The following is an 18,339-nucleotide window of genomic DNA, read 5'->3' as shown; positions in this document are numbered from 1 at the left end:
TTTAAGAATTCATAATGTCTCATTATTCCATACACAAAACTACAGATGCGTATTACAACTAATGTTACAATAGAAGATATCTAAAAGAATATACCTCACTGGTAAACACAGTCAGTACCTTATGTCTGCTTTCTAATAATTTGTATCTAAATGTATATAAAAATATTATATAAAACTACTATAGAACAATTGCATGAACATTCTCTGAGTGATTTTTTTTCTGAATGGCAGATCTGTCATTACTGAAGGTAGTAAATATATATGGCATACAAAAGACCATCTATGAGATCCCCTGGAGAAAAAAAGCTAAGGAGAAACCATGATGTAGTTCATTCTGAATATGAGCAGATGAAACTAGCCATATTCAATGGGTTGACATCACACTTCACTCTGTTCACTGAACTTGCTGTAATTCTAAATTGGGAGAAATAGAAAAAAATGTATTATAATGTTTTCCTAGAATATAACATAAAATTAGCAGATGAAGCAGTGCTAGCTTGAAAATGCCACCATTATAAATACTAGTAAATCAAAAATTTATTTATGATGAGGATGAACTGCGTAAAGCAACAGATGAGGTTTTTATCAACTTATCAACATAAAAATGAGAATTACACAACATTATCCTTGCAGGATGTAGATAAGAGCACTTTTGCATTTCCGAACAGCAGCAGAGATGAAAAGGAACCACAAAGTCCTCTTGCCTCTACCTTTCTGCCAGTGAAAGACTACTTCCTGCTGGGGGGGGAAGCTGAAATGTAAATCGGAACAGATCACTTGCCATAAATCTCCAACTCCTTCCTCCTATCCTATCCTATCCTATCCTTTCCCATCCCATCCTATCCCACCATTTTTCCTTTATGTAAACACTCAAAACTCCTACTGATCTCAACATCTTAAAAGGCACAGGAAGAGTACATAGACAGTGTTAGTTACAATGTGGTGCTGCTATTGCAGTAACCCTGGCTTTTTACTCCTGTTCACCTGATCTTCAGGTGTTAAACACAAGGAACACATAAAAAAAAACCCAAACCCAAATCACATACTTCGAATACTCTGAAGAAGCATCAGCAGCATACATACACTGTTCACAATTACATTTAAAATTTGAGGTAGTGTGCAAGTCTTTTGGACTAATCCGCTAGGCCACTATTCTGTTTTGTTTTGCCTCGCAGCTCTGGTAGAAACATGGGATCAGTTCCTAGAAAAGTGGGCTTCTGAACTCTAACTCCCCTTTTTTACTTTGAACATTTGTCCTGGTCTGTCCATGTCCCATTTACATAAAATGGGAATGCTAGTACATAACTATCTTACAAGAATGTTAGGAAGGTTAATTAATGCCTATAAAGAATACAGACAATTTATAACACAACAATCATCCTAATTCATCTAATCAGACCCAGACAAAATATACAATAGCCATCCCCATTATTTTTGCCCTGCAGTTACCATTTCAGTAAATTATTTTTTGCAGGGCAACAAAATGAAAAATGTTGAAAAGCTCTGAAGAGAACATGTTTTTCTGGTCAATCCACTAGACCAACTGTGCCAACTCACCTTATCTGGATAAATCAATGGAAACTGATTTTGTCCATAGGCAACTCTAATTTAATCAGTAAAATATAAAGTGAAGGGAAAAAAAACCCCAAAACCACAGACCATGATGTGTTTAATGTCTCTTGAAGAAGGCCGTGAGCCAAGCTCTAGCCATGTTTGGAATCATAAATAAAATCATGGGAAAACACACAACTTGTAATGCACACTCAGTTACACTGGGATTACAATGGAACAGGCTCACATGGTTTATGAGGAAAGCCCAGGTTTACAGTCTTTTAACAAGGAATGCAAGAATTATTGAGCAAGTAAATACATGTTCAAGCAAATGCATGTTCAAGCTGCAAGCCTCATTTCTGAGCAAAGCCTTCCTTCTCCCTCAAGCTCTCTCTTCCACCTCAGGTAGTTCCTCTACCTTCTTTCCACCAGTGAGCCAAGACAGCACACTGCAGTGCAGGGTGGAGGGAAGCTTATTAGCTCGAAACAAACTTGTTAAGGATCCAGAATTGTTTTGGTCAGAACAGTGTGGTGCTATATGAAGTAGCTTTAAGCAACCCAGGCTGAGGAATGGAGGAGTGTAGTTTCAGTAATGCAGAACTGGGTTCGAGTTAATTTGCCCCACCAAGCAGCTACGTTGGTGTTTCTAGATGACATTACGCTTTCCAGTGGAGAATGCACCCAGATTAATGCACCACAACACAGCGCCTCTAGATCTAGCACAGAAGACTGAGAAGTTGTTACTAAAGGAGAGACGGTGACGGGAAGTCAGTGCTAGCAGGAAAAACTTGGTAACTGCAGTCCAGAGGCTGAAGACCAGTTGTAGAGAATATACAGATAAAAGATTTCTACACAAAAGGTTCACTGGGTAAAAAAGATTTCCTCAGACTTTAACAAATTGCTGTGAGCATCCAAGCAGCCCTCCAGGCTTCACCTACCCCTGCTGCAAGTCTCACCCTGTGAATTTGAATGGCATCGATTGCTGAAGAAATAGATTCAAAGAAGACAGGGTTTTCAGATTCAAGATTTCCACCGTACTGCATTGCTTTTATCAAGGAAGCTGCAATAAAACAAACATATGAGCGCTGATAAGGTAGTGAGGATATATAAACTGTCATATTAAAAATTTTGCTGTAAGCTGATACTTGCCTTTGCAGTGTGCTAGCAACACATCGATGTGTCTGTTTTTACAGTCCATGTAGATCTATATGTGCAAAGAAATGAAAGTCAAAAAAACTGTTTAAAATACCAGCAGAGAGTAAAATACACAAAAAGAACATTCAAAGCACTCACAGCAGTGCTGCTGTTGAAGCTATACTGCCAGCAGCCACCAGAGTGAGCCCTTCTATAATGCAAAAACCATAAACCCCCACCAATTTCCTCCCCCCTCCTCAAAGTACTCTACAGCTCTGCTGAGCATTAAATCTGAATTTGATTAACAATTTTGCATTTTTTAGGGGTTTTTTCCCCGTTCTCCTTTTTCAGCAAGTATCCTCATCTCCTCTCCATATGCTTACCTACCAGCCCACAAAGACAGGAATCAGACCCAGGAAACTGAGACTTCCAGCAGTCTATCAGAAAAGCACCATAACCATCAGGCTACCTTCTGCAGTAAATAGTTCTTTATTCTTTCTTTGAAAATTTTCAGCTTCACAGAGACTAAATATTCAATAAGCTAGAAAGTAAAAAATAGTGAAAATAACTCTAGAACCAGAGTTGGGCCTTTTTCTGGGAGAGGAGGAACAGCCAAAGCAGTCCCTGCTTCAAAAAAAGTTTAAATAATCCATGTAAAGTGGAACAATTCTGAGAGAAGAGATTCAGTAAGAACCACATCAGAATACCCTATTTTTAAAAATAAACAAAAAGCCTGACTCAGTATAAAAATCCATCCAGCTCTAGCAGCAGTGATGATATTTCGGGAAGGAATGTAAAATGAGGACACATTGAGTGTGTTCTTCCTCTGAGTAACTCAGTTTTGGACCAGTCATTCACTCAGAGGCTGCACTCGCAACCTGTGCACTTCACAGCCCATGATGGACTTATCTCTCACAAATTTGTTGAACACTTCTTTGATGTAATTTGTAGTTCTGAGGTCTCTAAGATGGAAATCAGTTTCAGAATTATTTTTTTTTTAATTAATGCTTTATTGAATGCTCTATGTTTTGAGGGGAGATGTAATAAAGAGTAACTCCCACTAACCTTATTTTTCCAGTTTTCCTTTTGACTATGTCCCCACCTATACATGTAGTTTTAATTTAACGTTTTTAAGGCAGCACTTACTTCACCGCTTAATCACTTCAGTAAACTGGGAAAATGGTTAGGATAAGGCCTGGGCTGAGACCCAAGTTCAAATCTAGTCTTCTATCTTACTCAGAAAAACTATATGAACCAACCCTTGCATACCCACTTAAATCTGTACCCACTACACAATTATTAAATGTCAGACCCAATGGAAACGTAAGAAATAGCTTTCGATCATAATTATTCATCCACTGTATAGAACTGCTCATTATGTGGAATCATAGAATCATCTAGGTTGGAAAAGACCTTTAGATCATCAAGTCAAACCATTAACCTAACACTGTCAAGTCCACCACTAAACCATGTCCCTAAGCACCACATCTACACACCTTTTAAATACCTCCAGGGATGGTGACTCAACCACTTCCCTGGGCAGCCTGTTCCAGTCCTTGATAAGCCTTTCAGCAAAGAAATTTTTCCTAATACCCAATCTAAACCTCCCCTGGCGCAACTTGAGGCCATTTCCTCTCATCCTATCACTAGTTACTTGATAGAAGAGACCAGCACCCACCTGGCTACAACCTCCTTTCAGGTAATTGTAGAGAGCGATAAGGTCTCCCCTCAGCCTCCTTTTCTCCAGGCTAAACAGCCCCAGCTCCCTCAGCCGCTCCTCACAAGACTTGTGCTCCAGGCCCCTCACCAACTTGGTTGCCCTTCTCTGGACACGCTCCAGCACCTCAATGTCTTTCCTGTAGTGAGGGGCCCAAAACTGAACACAGCACTCGAGGTGCGGCCTCACCAGTGCCCAGTACAGGGGAACAACCACCTCCCTGCTCCTGCTGGCCACACCATTTCTGATACAGGCCAGGATGCCGTTGGCCTTCTTGGCCACCCGGGCACACTGCTGGCTCATATTCAGCCGGCTGTCAACCAGCACGCCCAGGTCTTTCTCTGCCGGGCAGCTTTCCAGCCACTCTTCCCCAAGCCTGTAGCGCTGCACGGGGTTGGTGTGACCCAAGTGCAGGACCCGGCACTTGGCCTCGTTGAATCTGATAGAGTTGGCCTCGGCTCATCGATCCAGCCTGTCCAGCTCCCTCTGTAGAGCTTTCCTATCCTCGAGCAGATCAACACTCCCACCCAACTTGGTGTCTTCCGCAAACTGACTGAGGGTGCACTCGATCCCCTCGTCCAGACCATTGATAAAGATATTAAACAGAACTGGCCCCAATACTGAGCCCTGGGAAACACCACTTGTGACCAGCCACCAACTGGATCTAACTCCATTCACCAGAGTAACCAGTGGCTACTGGTTTTAGTCTTCCAGGAGCTTCTTGGAGCTCCTGCAATGCCTGAGGAATCCAGCCTGCTAGATATGTAACTCACAGGAGAAAACATGGAGATCATTAAGACCACTGGGTTAGCAGAAAGCAGTACATACAGATAAAATCACAGAATTAAAAGCTGAAGTTTTAAAGGGGTAAATCTACACTTGGCTCCACTGCAACTGACATGACAGGGTCAAATATGGCCTAAAATAACTTTAAAATTGGAAAAAAAAAAAGGTTCAGAAACTGATCTGTTACATACAGATGTTTACATTTGCACTGTCACCCAAAATCTTTACAATTGTTTTTTTATATAATTCTATATATGAATACAGTGCAGTTTAATACCAAATCTGTGTTAATCTTTTCCATGAGTGACATGTCTATCCACTGATATATGAGGTGACTAGTAGTTGGCCCCAATAACTCATACGTGTAATCGTATTTCTATGTACGGAATTTGTCTGATGTCATGAATACCTGAAGCAGCACTGAGACTCCAGTGTAGTCAAAGAAATTCAGTCCACTGCAGTCTAATATCAAAACATGTTGCTCACTGTGACATGACTGCAACGACTCACCTACACATTTGATAAATGAAAAACTTTAATTAAAATGGAGAATAGTCAAGGAATGCATGTGAGAATAATGATAATTCAATGAAATAAGCCCAAACTATCACAATCAAAATTCTCCTATTATGTACTGGGGTATCAGTCAACCAAATGACACATTTTAGAAGCACAAATGAAGGACCTTCAGAGCAATGAGATGAAGTGATGATGGACAGAATGTATTATTAGTGAAATGTTTTAGACAGTGTCCTGGTTTGAACTGGAATAAAGTTAATTTTCTTCCTAGTAGCTGGTATAGTGCTGTGTTTCAGATTTAGGATGAGAATAATGTTGATAACACACTGATGTTTTAGTTGTTGCTAAGCAGTGTTTATACTAAGTCAAGGACTTTTCAGCTTCTCATACTGCCCTGCCAGAGGAGGCTGGGAGTGTACAAGAAACTGGGAGGGGACACAGAAAGGACAGCTGACCCAAATGAGCCAAAGGGGTATTCCATACTATATTACGTCATGCCCGGTATATAAACTGGAGAAGTTGGCTGGGGGACACTGCAGCTCGGGGATTTGCTGGGCATCAGTCAGCGGGTGGTGAGCAATTGTATCGTGCATCACTTGTTTTGTATATTATTATTATTGTTATTATTATTATTATTATTACTATTATTATTATTTTCCCTTCCTTTTCTGTCCTATTATTTCAACCCACAAGTTTTACTGGTTTATGTTTTTTAATTCTCTCCCCAATCCCACTAGGGGTGGGTGGAGTGAGCAAGAGGCTGTGTGGTGCTTAGTTGCTGGCTGGGGTTAAACCATGACAGACAGGAAGAGTATCTGAAGAATTAAAGAATTCCTTCTTCAGATTTGAATTTCTAAATGAGTCAGGATAATATCTTGGCTTGTTTGGAAGAGTTTACATGGGATACACAGAGAATATATCTCTCTTTTAAGTTCTGATACAACATTCATTTCTGTAGCACCTAAACGCCTGCCTATGGCTTAACTAATATCCACCCATAAGGAAGAAAAATATGTAAAAAGTGGAGTGTTTCACTTTCCTAAGGTTTTACTCTGCTATTTTTTGTTTGGTTAATTTTTTATATACTATTGCCTATTGATGCTGGAGAAAAAAAGATGTTGGTAAGATTTGCAAAGGTCTTCTATTCATTCTTCAACCTCAGGCCATCTTGTGCTTAAATTAAGCATACTCTGTACTAAATGCATCCTGTACTAGCGTCTAGATAAATGATTCCTGGCTTTCATAAAGTGAAAACTAGAAAATAACACACATCTTATTTACTTTACTCTGTGAACAAATGTTAGTTATCATAATGCACAAAACTAAAAAAAAAGTACAAAGGAAAGGAATTCTGAATGTAAAGATGGGTTGAGCTAAATGGTTTTGACGGCGCTGAGGTAAATATTTTAAACTTTTGAGAGGACTTAGAATTTCCCCATGGTATAGATTTATAATGGTGTTAATTCCTTTCTGACAGTAGTCTGAGAGCCAGAGCCTTTTGGACTTGCATCTCCAGAGATTTACTGTCTTTGTACTGTCCAATGTACATTAATAGATATATACTAAACAAAAATACAGAATTTTAAAGGAAACCTCCTGCCTGACATTCTTCACATACTGAACTCAAAACATAGCACTGTACCAGCTACTAGGAAGACAGTTAACTCCATCCCGGCTGAAACCAGGACAGTTACTATGATGGAAACCCAGAAAGGATTTATGAGATCTCCTAGGCTGCTCACTGTCATCATTTCTACACACCTCCTCCGCCTCCAAACCAAAAGAACTTAGTCTTTCTCCCTGTCACTTACTCCTGCTACCTTCCCACCCAGCTGGCATCCTGCATTGCAGTAGAGGCTGCCTGGTTTCTAAATGGAGGGGGTAGCTACAGACCCGCTCCCTCTCTGAACCAGTGGCAAGGGCAACAGCAGCTGCTTAATGTGGTGCTGATACAGACCAATGGCAAATCAGTTTTCCCCAGAGGGAGAAAGGAAACATTTTGACAAAGATGTAAGTTGCCGTGCTTTCCAGGATGACTGCCGTAAGGATTAAGGTTTATATCCTCCTGCTCCCTTCCTTCCTGAAAATTTAAGCCCCACATTTTGTTTTGCTTTTATAAGGATTTTTCTTTTTTCTCTCTGTTTTTTATTTTAAAGCCCCCATGAACAGTCACCATAGAGTGGTTTTTACAAGGAACAACAGAGCATTTAAGTCCTCAAGTCAGGACTTAAGCAATCAGAAAAGAGGTCTTGTGCTGTCTGTCATTTCTGTAACATGAGAAACCAGTTCATCCAAAAGAATACTGAAATATGTACTGGCAAGATCTTCTCACACCTAGGGTGCTGTGCACTCTTTTAGTATTTTACCGCATAGCACTGTATAATCTTCAGTAGCCATTATCATTATGTTGCTATGTGTTACAGCAAAAGCACTCTGTCACCCCCAAGTAAACTAAACACTGTAGTATCATAAAAATGTCACGAGTCTAGTTAATAAATGTAAACATTCAGGCAACAGCCTCCAAATCAGATTCTCTACTGTGGCCTTATTGCTTATAAGTGTTTAAAATAAACACAGTGTTTTAATTCCATCTACAATGAAGTCATCTGTATAAAGTATCTTCTGCAAAAGGTTGCTGCAGCTCTCCCATGGGAATGCATGTGCTCTGGTTTGATTTAAGTGTTATAAAATGTGGGAAGAGTGGAATTATCCAACTTAATCCTTAATTGAAAGCAAACCCTTAGGTTTTCTTCTTTATTCTATACTGTATTGGTATACTGTACAATATTGGTGGCCATCATGTCACTGATAATTCAGTTGACATTTTCTGAGATTTTCACCTAAGTGGCTTTAAAGACCACAAAGATTTAACATGGCTCTAATCTTATTTTTACTTTTGCATACTAATATTCAAGTCCCACTGTAAATGCAAAAAACCAAGAGAGATTAGCAAAACAGCCTTCTAGGCATTTGTCTGAAGACCAATCCAGACAGTAACGCGGGAAGTGGTTCCCCTTACTGCCTACCTGTCTCAGTAAGCACACAGTGGTTCCTGTGAAATAAGCAGGGACTCCTGCAGAAAAGGTATTTTCATGGGTTCCCTGCTTTTGAAATCTTAAAAAGTCAGTCAAGAACAGAATAAAAATAGCACTCGCTAGGCCAAGGTTAACAGAGTTTAACACTGTTTAGCACTCATGCTTCATTGAATGTTTGGTCTAACTGAAAATATTAGTTTCCAGACAACTTGACTTCACCTAGAAATAAATAGAAAAGTGTTCAGCCATTTTGTACACTTACATCCACCTTGGTTTTTATATCATTTATAGATAATAAACTCACCATGACAACTTCCATTGGAAAATGAACAGAGCAATGTGTTCTGCTCACACTGAAATAAAACCAACAAACATTAACACACCAAGGAAAACTAGTCCAATGCATAGTAACCAGAGAAAATGAATGCAATACATAAGAATTCTGTTTCTCAATATCAAAGTTAACTCCTTCTCTCCAAAATCTTTTTCTATGAACAGCCTGTTGGATATATAGTATTTGCTGAGTATGTCTCTCAGTATTCTTCTAAAGTTATACCAAACTGATACTTTGCTTTTCTTTTTAGATGACTCAACCTCTGTCATGTTTGGATCCACTTGAAAGCATATTATAAACATGATGTTTTGGGGGAAGCAGGGGTTGGTTAAGAAGTGGTCAAAAGATGGGAAAGATGTTCTTGAAAAGATAAATTATAGTCACTGTTTTCATAAGATTAACTTTTGATTAATTTTCTACTTGCTGCAATCTCATCTGCTACACTAATATTTTAGTGAGAACTTTTTTGACATGTAAATTTATTAAAGAATTACCTTTATCTGGAGAATTTTTTTTATAATTATTTCAATATGAATGTTAAGTTCTCAGTAGAAACATGAATTAAAACCAGAAATAGAGCACAGAAAAAAAAATCCAAAGTGCAATTTTTTTCACTCCCATTATGTGCAACAGAAAGACCTTTATTCCACAAAATAAAATTTATGCACGGTATTTCAGGCAACTGTACTTTCAAGTACCTTACAGAAGAGACAAAGGATAAAATCTCCCTCCTAAGTAACTTTTAAATTAACTTATTAAATTAACTTATTAACTTTTACACTTATTAAGTTAACTCATAAATTAATTCCATGCAAATCCTAAGTAATTTCTCTCTGTTTGGGGGTTTGTTATCATATTAATCCAAATCAGTTAGTCTAGCAGGACCAAGGGAAAAAGGCAGCACAGTTTCTGAGCTGAATTTCTGAACAACGAGGGGAAGCCACTCATCAAAGTAGGTACGAGTAGCACAGCTCTTTGGCAAGAGGCAGCAGAGCTGGAAGACACACATTGTTGAACACTGTCTTAACAACCCATCTAAGAAATGGCTGTGGTTGTCTCAGCCCAATTTGCTAAACTGGATGAAATTGCCTACAGTAAGCATTGTATGGTATTGGAATGACTTCACTGTAATGATAGAAAAATAATAAGATTTCTTTTTTCCCTTTTAGGGAGTGTTGTAGGAAGTTGCAGTAGTTATGTGCAGATAAACTCAAAATATACTATACTTATGGAGATTTTCTCCAAAACTGAGTTATGTATAATTTGTACACTCTTTATTTTTCCAATACAATCAGTGCAGAAAATTAAAAAGAAACACTATCTTTGAGAAAACTTTAGCCAGTTTGTACCTTCTTCCTAATTCTCCTGGAATTATTTATAGTTAGAAACAGAAATGTCTATCTCTCATGGACTCATCTCCAGCAAAAAAAAAGTCACATTTTATTCAAGTAGACTTGTAGCTACTCATTGCCTTTTTAAAATCACAAACTTGTATTAGCTGAGGCTATGTAAGTTCTCCCAGAAATTTTGAAGAGTTTTGAATCAGTGCTTTAAGGTCTCTTACAGGATCATATGCAGAAATAGTAGAGATATTCTTTTCAAGTAATAATATGAAAATAATTCATATTGAATCTGATGAAGATAAGGATTAACTTTATTCTATTCTAAATTAATCATTTGCAATATTACCTTTTTATATCTGTTTCAGTATCTGATTGCATTCTCTAAGAAATGCAAGGAAAGCAATCATGATCTTCAACACTGCCACCATGATTACGGAAGCATATAGCACATCCTACCTTGTTTACATCTTCACATGCCTGGCTGCTTGTGCTATCCTTTTGGATTATCTTTATCAGGTCAGCGTGAAATTTTCTGGCATTCAGAAAGACTAACGGGTTGTTGACTGAAACTATCTTTACCTGTTTTAATGATTCCTGTGGAATGAAATAAACATTATGCTGAAAAGGTTATCTTGGGTTTGAAGACTAAAAACCAAACTAATTTCTTTAAAAATCCTGAAAATTCCTGTAAATCAACCTATTGAGAGTGTGATTGAGAACCTGTGAGAAGGATTTAACAGATAACTGTCTTGATCAGTCTTCATACACAACTGAAGTAAAAAACGAAATATAAGTAACGTATAAGGAAAATTATCCTTAATTCAAGTTAGCATGAAAGAAAAATCATATTCATTACCATGCATTATACTAAGAAATATTACCTGGCAAATAATAGTAGCACTGTTTCAATAGGTAGGATCCCCAAACATAGGCAAGACAAGGTTTGCAGACAGGGAATATCTTTTATTAGACAAACACATGTATTGGAAATAGTACACAAGGTTTTGGGGCAAACACTGCAGGTGGTTTGGGGAACACTGAAAATATTAATCTCGGTCATCTGAAGATGACTTTAGTACAAGAGGTTATTTCTCCATGGAAATGCTTAGTGGATCCAGACCAAGCTTGAGTGATACATTTAAAACTCTGCCAACACGTATCTACAATCAACACAATAATCTCTACGAGTACCATCAGCCACCCCCAATCCTGTCCCTGCACTTCCTTGAATAAGTTTCAACCTGTTCACCAGGTACCTTCAATGAAACTGTGTAGCTCAAAAGATGTTACACAGCAGAACGATTTCTGAAGGACATCAGATAAAGCGCAGAAATCTCCACATACCAGTGGGGAACATTTCCCACAAAACAGGCACTATTTCTCTCATTCTCAATGGACTTATAAAATACCTTCAAAAGCCAGTATGAAAATTAATATTTATATATAAATATATTGGATATCAACAATCATAAGCTCAGCTGAAGTATTGGGTTTGTAGTTAGGTAGAATTAAGCCTCAGCAGACTATGAGGGCAGATCAACACATCTGATTCCAAGAAGTTCTCAAAAAGGATTTCAGTCCACAAAAGTGCTGTATGCAATGAAGTATCCTATTACTAAGTGCAAAAAAGGGGTCTGGATACAGAAAACATCCATTTACTACTGAAATAAAATACCTGATTTATGTGAGTATCAGCTCTCAAAAATTAATTACTTGTGACAGTGGGTAACAGGAAGTAAAAACTAAGAATTCACAAGAGAATACAGGTTCAGAAAGCCTCTCTTCTTCCTAACAAAAGTCAGAGACATCTAACAAGGTTACGCTCAAACAAAAGTAAGCAGAGCTGACACAGACCATTTTTTAAGTAGTTCAAAAAAGCATGGGATTGCATTGAAGATACGCAGTTTTCCCAACAGCCTTCAAGCAAAACAGGAATGGAAATCTTCACCACAAACCACACAAACTACCTCCTTATTGTAGACTGTTATTCAGACTTCTGGGAACCAGACGATCTCTCAGACACCACCGCAGCAACCATCATACAGACCAAGGAAACATTTTAAACATCCAAAACTGAGGCAATGAACCCCAGACTATGTATAGGGACTTTGCACAATTTACCTATGAATATGATTGTGGTAAATATCACATCACCAACAAACCTTGGTCAGTCAAGTGGTAAAGTCTAACTGGCAATTAAAATGGCTAAGATTATACAAAACAAGTTCTAAAATAAGGGCAAAACAGAGGGCAATATGTGCCTGAATAGAGAATACTCTGACATCCCACAGATTCCCATAAAAACTATGCTACACTCAGCTTGGTTTGGAGACAAGTTAGTACTTTGGTACCACACCAGGACTGGCAAAGTGGAAGACGAAAATTAAGAAAAAAGGAAGACTAATGTGCAAAGATCAAAGCCTGTGATGGTTAAAAAGCTAATAAGCTTCCAAAAATACAAGGTGGAAAACTTGAAAGGCTCAGATCGTAAGGCCAGATCAAGCAGATGGCAGACTTAGGTATAATCTTTTGTCCAGGATGGGCAAGGACAATTGTGCCAAATTTGGCTCAGTTATTCCTGGCTCTGGTTTGGTTCTAGCTCCTTTCTTAATAAGAACTGTTCTGAGAAAAATGGACTTTGTCTTTGTTGTGTCCTTCCTGAGAAAGAAGGGAAATTATCTCAGGTGTCCTATCCCCACTGTCACTTAGAAGGATACCAGCAATTGCCCCGTGCACTCTGTACAGCACTGTCTATGCTTGGGTAAGAGTTCAGTTCAGTGAACGCCTATGATGCAATGTGTTTCACATAAGCTTCTAAATAACCTCTTGATTTTTTCCATATTAAAGTGTCTTTTCTCCTATTGATGAAATAACCCCTATAAATCCACAGACCTTAATGGCAGGGTAGATCATTAAGCTTGCATATTTTCATGTTTAAAGGCCCTGTTGTTTATGTCTAAGCTGTTATTTACCAGGGGAACTTGGATCAGTCTAACATTCATACATTAAAAATTACCCTAAATGCCTGCTGCAAACCAGTGACTCTAAATTCAATTAAAGGCATTTTTCTAAATCTTAAAAATATTTTCCTTCTTTGTTTTGTGTAATAAGCTCTTGAGCAATTTGCTTTCTTAACAAAATGTTATTTCCCCACTGTCTGCAGACACTAGTTTGTTATTACTTGGTTAACAGCGTTAATCTTAATGATTAAGGAAAAAAAGCAGGGGAGCAGTTTGCTTAAAAAAACAGACGCATAAGGATTTGTACAAAATATTTTATGAACTGATACAGAAAAAAGCAGGCAAACCAAATTTTGGTTACCCATCTCTGACAAAGTTACTCCAAAATTTTTCTTAAGAATGAAATGTGATATAATAATTGACAGCTGGGCCAGCCTCAACAACAGTGTTTTTAATTCACATTTCAGAGTCCTCCCTATTCTCATGTACCTTTCACATTCCAGCATTGTTCAGCATGCCAAAACAGTAAACGCCCCTGAGCCAAGTCCAGATTTTGAGCCCAAGATAGCTCTGATGGAAAACATTTGCCAGAAAAAATAAATTCTTTAGAGGAGAGCTTCTTAATGGTGAGGTAATAACTGCTGAGCATGGTGCTTACTGATAACGTAAGACCCTTCATAAGCATGAGGAAAGGAAAGAGGACATAGTAGAAACTGCCACAGCGGAGAAGGCAGGACGTGCTAGTGAGGGGACTCAGTGCTGAAAGGACACATGGTCCTACCTTCTTGGCTGCTGACCTCCTCTGAGATGAAATGGTAGGGAGTTCACCTCTCTGGGTCATTGCCCTTCTTTTCTTACCATAGACCTGACCGCAAGCAACGTCATGATAATTGCAGTGAAAATAACTGAAAGAATTAAAATCTCTGACTAGTGGGTTTAAGTTTGTAAGAAGCCAAATTGCAAAAGCACAGTCTTTGGGAGAGATTCTTCCATCCATTTTTCACGTGAGGGCACCCTTGTTTGAGTACAGGGTGGTGAGATGTGTGAAATGGTCTGTGACAACTTCATGCTGCTGTCCCTCTTGCCCCAGCCTCACACTCTGGGACAGTCTGACCACAAGGGGCTGGTGGAAGAAAAGGGGTCAAAAAAGATATCGTGGATGATAAGAATATCAAAGAACTTTCAGAAAATGAGGAAATCTGATAAGAATATAGAGACAGCTATTGTCTGCGCAGATGGCCCTTGCTGCCAAGAAGTTTCCTTAGACTTAGGAAACTTTTACAAAGAGCAATTCCTAACTTAAAAGTAACAAATAAACTAAGATAGACAGATCTAAGAGGACTTGCCTAACTTCGCTTTGCAGACCAGCAGCAGAACTGGGAAAATATTCCAATTTCTGATGCCCAGACTAGTTTTGTATTTACTATGTCATACTGGCTTTAGATTTCAAGTGGTTATATCATAAAAATGTTCCATTGACTCACTGATTACAATCTGGTAACCAACTAGAGAAAACAAACAAAACTGAATTAGTGGAACAAACACACAGACACGCATAAAAGATAACTTAACTTACGCAATTATCTTCTGTTTTGTATTTATATTCCACTTCTTTCACATTTTTCAAATTCAGTGTCTTTGCTCTGTAATCAATACACAGAGAAAATCTGTAAGGCAAATCACTAGTAGTCTTGAACAGAAACAGGAAGACACACACCCCAAAACTACAGCATAGAAGTTTAAAGTTGTGATGATGCAATCCGTACGTATTTTCATGCATATAGAGCTTATTTTTTGTGATAATGATCTAGTTAAAGAGTAAAAAGTACATTTTAAAATTATATCACTTTGAAAATATGAATAATGGAAATTTTTGGTAAATAAAATCTTAATTTTAAATTTCATTACTGTTTTGTAGCTGGCCAAAGACTATTCTCAAGTCAAGGTAGCTAATATATAATCTGCAGCTTAAGAAGTACAAAGTTTTAATTAATACTTTTTACCTGCAAAATCAAATTGTAAGGAAAGGAAAAAAAATAGCTATGGGTCATAAAAACTAAGGATGTTTTATTTGTCATTAAAACGGGCACATCTTTGCATGATGAAGCAGAACATTGCACTGTAGCTATCAAAGTGGGGGACTTAACTGGGAAAGCCAGTATCCCTAAGCTCTCTACACAGTCAGTGGAAAGAGAAAGTTGGCTTGAAAAGGCAGCTCAGTGTAGGACCTTCTGCTTCAAAACATCATTTGCAGGAACACATTTAACTGCAAAACAAGACAACTATGAAATTAGCTATCATCTGAGCTCTGTGCCTAAAGCTAGGCAATGGAAATAATCCCAGAATACAAACATCAAATAGATGCGTCAATGTGCAAGGAGTATTTGCAGGTACTGGGGTTGGCTAAATGAGGCTTGCAAAAGTCAGCTGTTCTCTCCTGTTTGCATAAATCGGGTTGTAGCTGCTGCTGGTTTTAATACATTCTGATACATAACATATACCACGTCCAATACTCTGGCATCTGAAAAGGAACTTCACAATAAATCATCTATGGTATTTTTCTTGCTTCACTTTTGCTGATGCTTTTGCCCACAACTGGATGGCTTACTACATGTTCTCTTGCTAACCTCATCTGTGCAGTACAGATTTTAAGGCTATTAGCTTGTTCAGTGCCTTTAGGTTGAATAGACTATCATGTGCAACCTGACTGAAGACCATAGAAATCACTGGGAAGTCTTATTTACTTTAATTAGTGCAGGTTCAGACTGAGGTCTCTGTTGGATCAGAAAACAGAGGATCATGCTCTTTTGTGTCAGACATCCCTCCCCTTCTGCTGTTGAGAACCTCAGACATCTAGGCACAGGGTGTAAACAACATGACAACTTGCCTTTCCTTTACTAGAATTTAATGAAATTTTAGATCGCTGAATAGCAGAAGGTTACCAAAAAGGTACTGATTGATTCAAGTAGAAACCATCTTCCATAACTTGTAATTGCCTTTCAATTTTGAGCTATCTTCATGCTGGTTCTGCAACTTATTGTATGAGAACAGAGCTATGCACAAATGGTTAACACCATTAACTTTAACACACATTAAATTGACCTGCCTATATTGTGCTTAATTCCAGTGGGATTCAGTGTTCATGCAAACAACTGCCTGCAAGCAGCAAGTCATTTCCAGGAATGGTGAGCTATGCATTAGTTTTGTAGCACAAAATGATCGTGAATCTCAGCTGATATTTTCCTTTACTCATGATCCAAAGTAGCAACTGTAATATATACAAAAGAACATATGAATTTGTGTCTGCTGTAGTTTCTTTGTCCTGGCTTTTCTGATTCATACATAGAATTTATCCCTTTCATTAGACATTAGAATAGTTGTGCAGTTATGTTTAATATATATTAGCAGTGCAAATGTCAACTATCAACTCCTGTGCAACATGGTATCTAGGAGTTTATAAAGGTGCTTAGTTACTAAGGCTTGTCAGTCATACTTTCTCCTTAAGGAGCAAATAAATATCTAATGGAAAAAAATTATATTCTTGATCTTTCTGTTGATCTTATGTTACCTTCACCTAATGAGTCATACAGATGTCTAATACTAAGAGAAATGACAAAATAATGCCATAGTATGGAATGTTTTAGAGATCCTTAGCCTACAGTAAATGCACAGGTATGACTTTTCCTTTTAAATTGTCTTATCTTGTAATTTTCTGCAACTAAAAATCTGAAGTTTCATTGTTAAATTTAGTATCCTGTATATCTATCTTGACTGTGAAGCAATATGCCAGAAAGAGGACATAACGATGTGCTGCTAGAACATTTCAATAAATTGTTTCTCACCTGGGAAAGCGGAAAATCACAATTACTACAGTGCAGACAACGCCGTACAACAGTCCCACGTTAGCAGCAAAGCATATTGTAAACACATAGGTACTAACCCATATGCTCTTTAAGGAGGGAAACAGAAAGAGGTGATTAGTTTTATTTTTTTGTAACAATGTGCATTTTATGAATCAGAAATAAAGTTTTTTTAAAACTAAGTTTCTCAGAGGTGAACATTTGGATCTTTGAACTGGCAAATATTGAAGACTGAATTAACAATTTAAAAAATGCCTCCCCATGGGAGAACACATATGACATGGCACTATTCATCCCAATGCTCACAGAGGTTCCTTTCGGTTACTCAAAACAGCATATGTAGTTGCGCTAAATGCATAGTTCAGAATGAACTCAGTTGTTTTGTAAAACCTGTATTTTATTTTTCACATTGCAAGTTTTTGTCACCTTCATTGCACACATTTAAAATCCTCTTTTCCTTTTACACAATGAGGTACCTTAAAGGTCACATACAGAGAGTTCTCCCACTAATTCTGTAAGTGGGAATTATAATTTGCAAGGAGGTTAATTAAAAGTGGCATTTATCAGAGTACAGCTGACTAAACTAACTCTATAACAAATAAAAGTTATTGGGGAATGAATTGCTTCACATGGAAATGGTGAGATTTCAGATTACTTCCCCATCTTTCAATATTTGATTAATAAAACTTTGGATTCACTTTAAATGCAATTTAAAAAAATACAAAGAAGCGCATCTGAAACAAAAGTCACTCTGAAAAGGCATTTAAAATATTAAAAAAATATTTTAACATTTCAGATTTTTTCTTAATTATTTTCTAAACAGAAATGATCCCTTATATTTCCATTCTACAATTATTTATGTGGCTGAGAGATACCCAGATTTTACAATTAAATGGAAAAAAATACAAATTATTTGATTTCTTATACCAACTTAATGTCAGCACATATTTCTTTCCTTGAAGGAGCCTTAGCAAAGACTGCCACCTAATCTTTAAATCAAAAGTGTTAAAGAAGAATGGAAAGTCTTTTCACTCCTCTGGATATACTGATCTCCACAGGTGCCCGTTTCAACAATTACATTTCTTCTTGTTAATGTTTGC

The 18,339-nt window shown here is 37.7% G+C and overlaps 1 protein-coding gene across 1 annotated transcript in view; it reads right to left on the bottom strand.

The window, feature by feature from the left end:
* Positions 1-289: 289 nt before the first annotated feature.
* SLC26A7 (solute carrier family 26 member 7) overlaps positions 290-18,339 on the bottom strand; it is a 69,241-nt gene continuing 51,191 nt past the window's right edge. Inside the window, exons 11-18 of the mRNA XM_075024365.1 lie at positions 17,222-17,328; positions 14,956-15,022; positions 10,876-11,013; positions 9,047-9,095; positions 5,598-5,698; positions 2,701-2,755; positions 2,490-2,611; positions 290-414 (exon numbers count right to left, since the gene is read on the bottom strand). Coding sequence (XP_074880466.1) covers positions 379-414; positions 2,490-2,611; positions 2,701-2,755; positions 5,598-5,698; positions 9,047-9,095; positions 10,876-11,013; positions 14,956-15,022; positions 17,222-17,328 — 675 coding nt within the window. The 3' untranslated portion in view covers positions 290-378. The remainder of the gene's footprint in view (positions 415-2,489; positions 2,612-2,700; positions 2,756-5,597; positions 5,699-9,046; positions 9,096-10,875; positions 11,014-14,955; positions 15,023-17,221; positions 17,329-18,339) is intronic.

This window comes from Buteo buteo, chromosome 3 (assembly GCF_964188355.1).
Source record: "Buteo buteo chromosome 3, bButBut1.hap1.1, whole genome shotgun sequence".
Classification (NCBI taxonomy): domain Eukaryota; kingdom Metazoa; phylum Chordata; class Aves; order Accipitriformes; family Accipitridae; genus Buteo; species Buteo buteo.
Note: the sequence above shows the minus strand (reverse complement) of the source record. Positions and strands in the feature narration are given on the sequence as shown.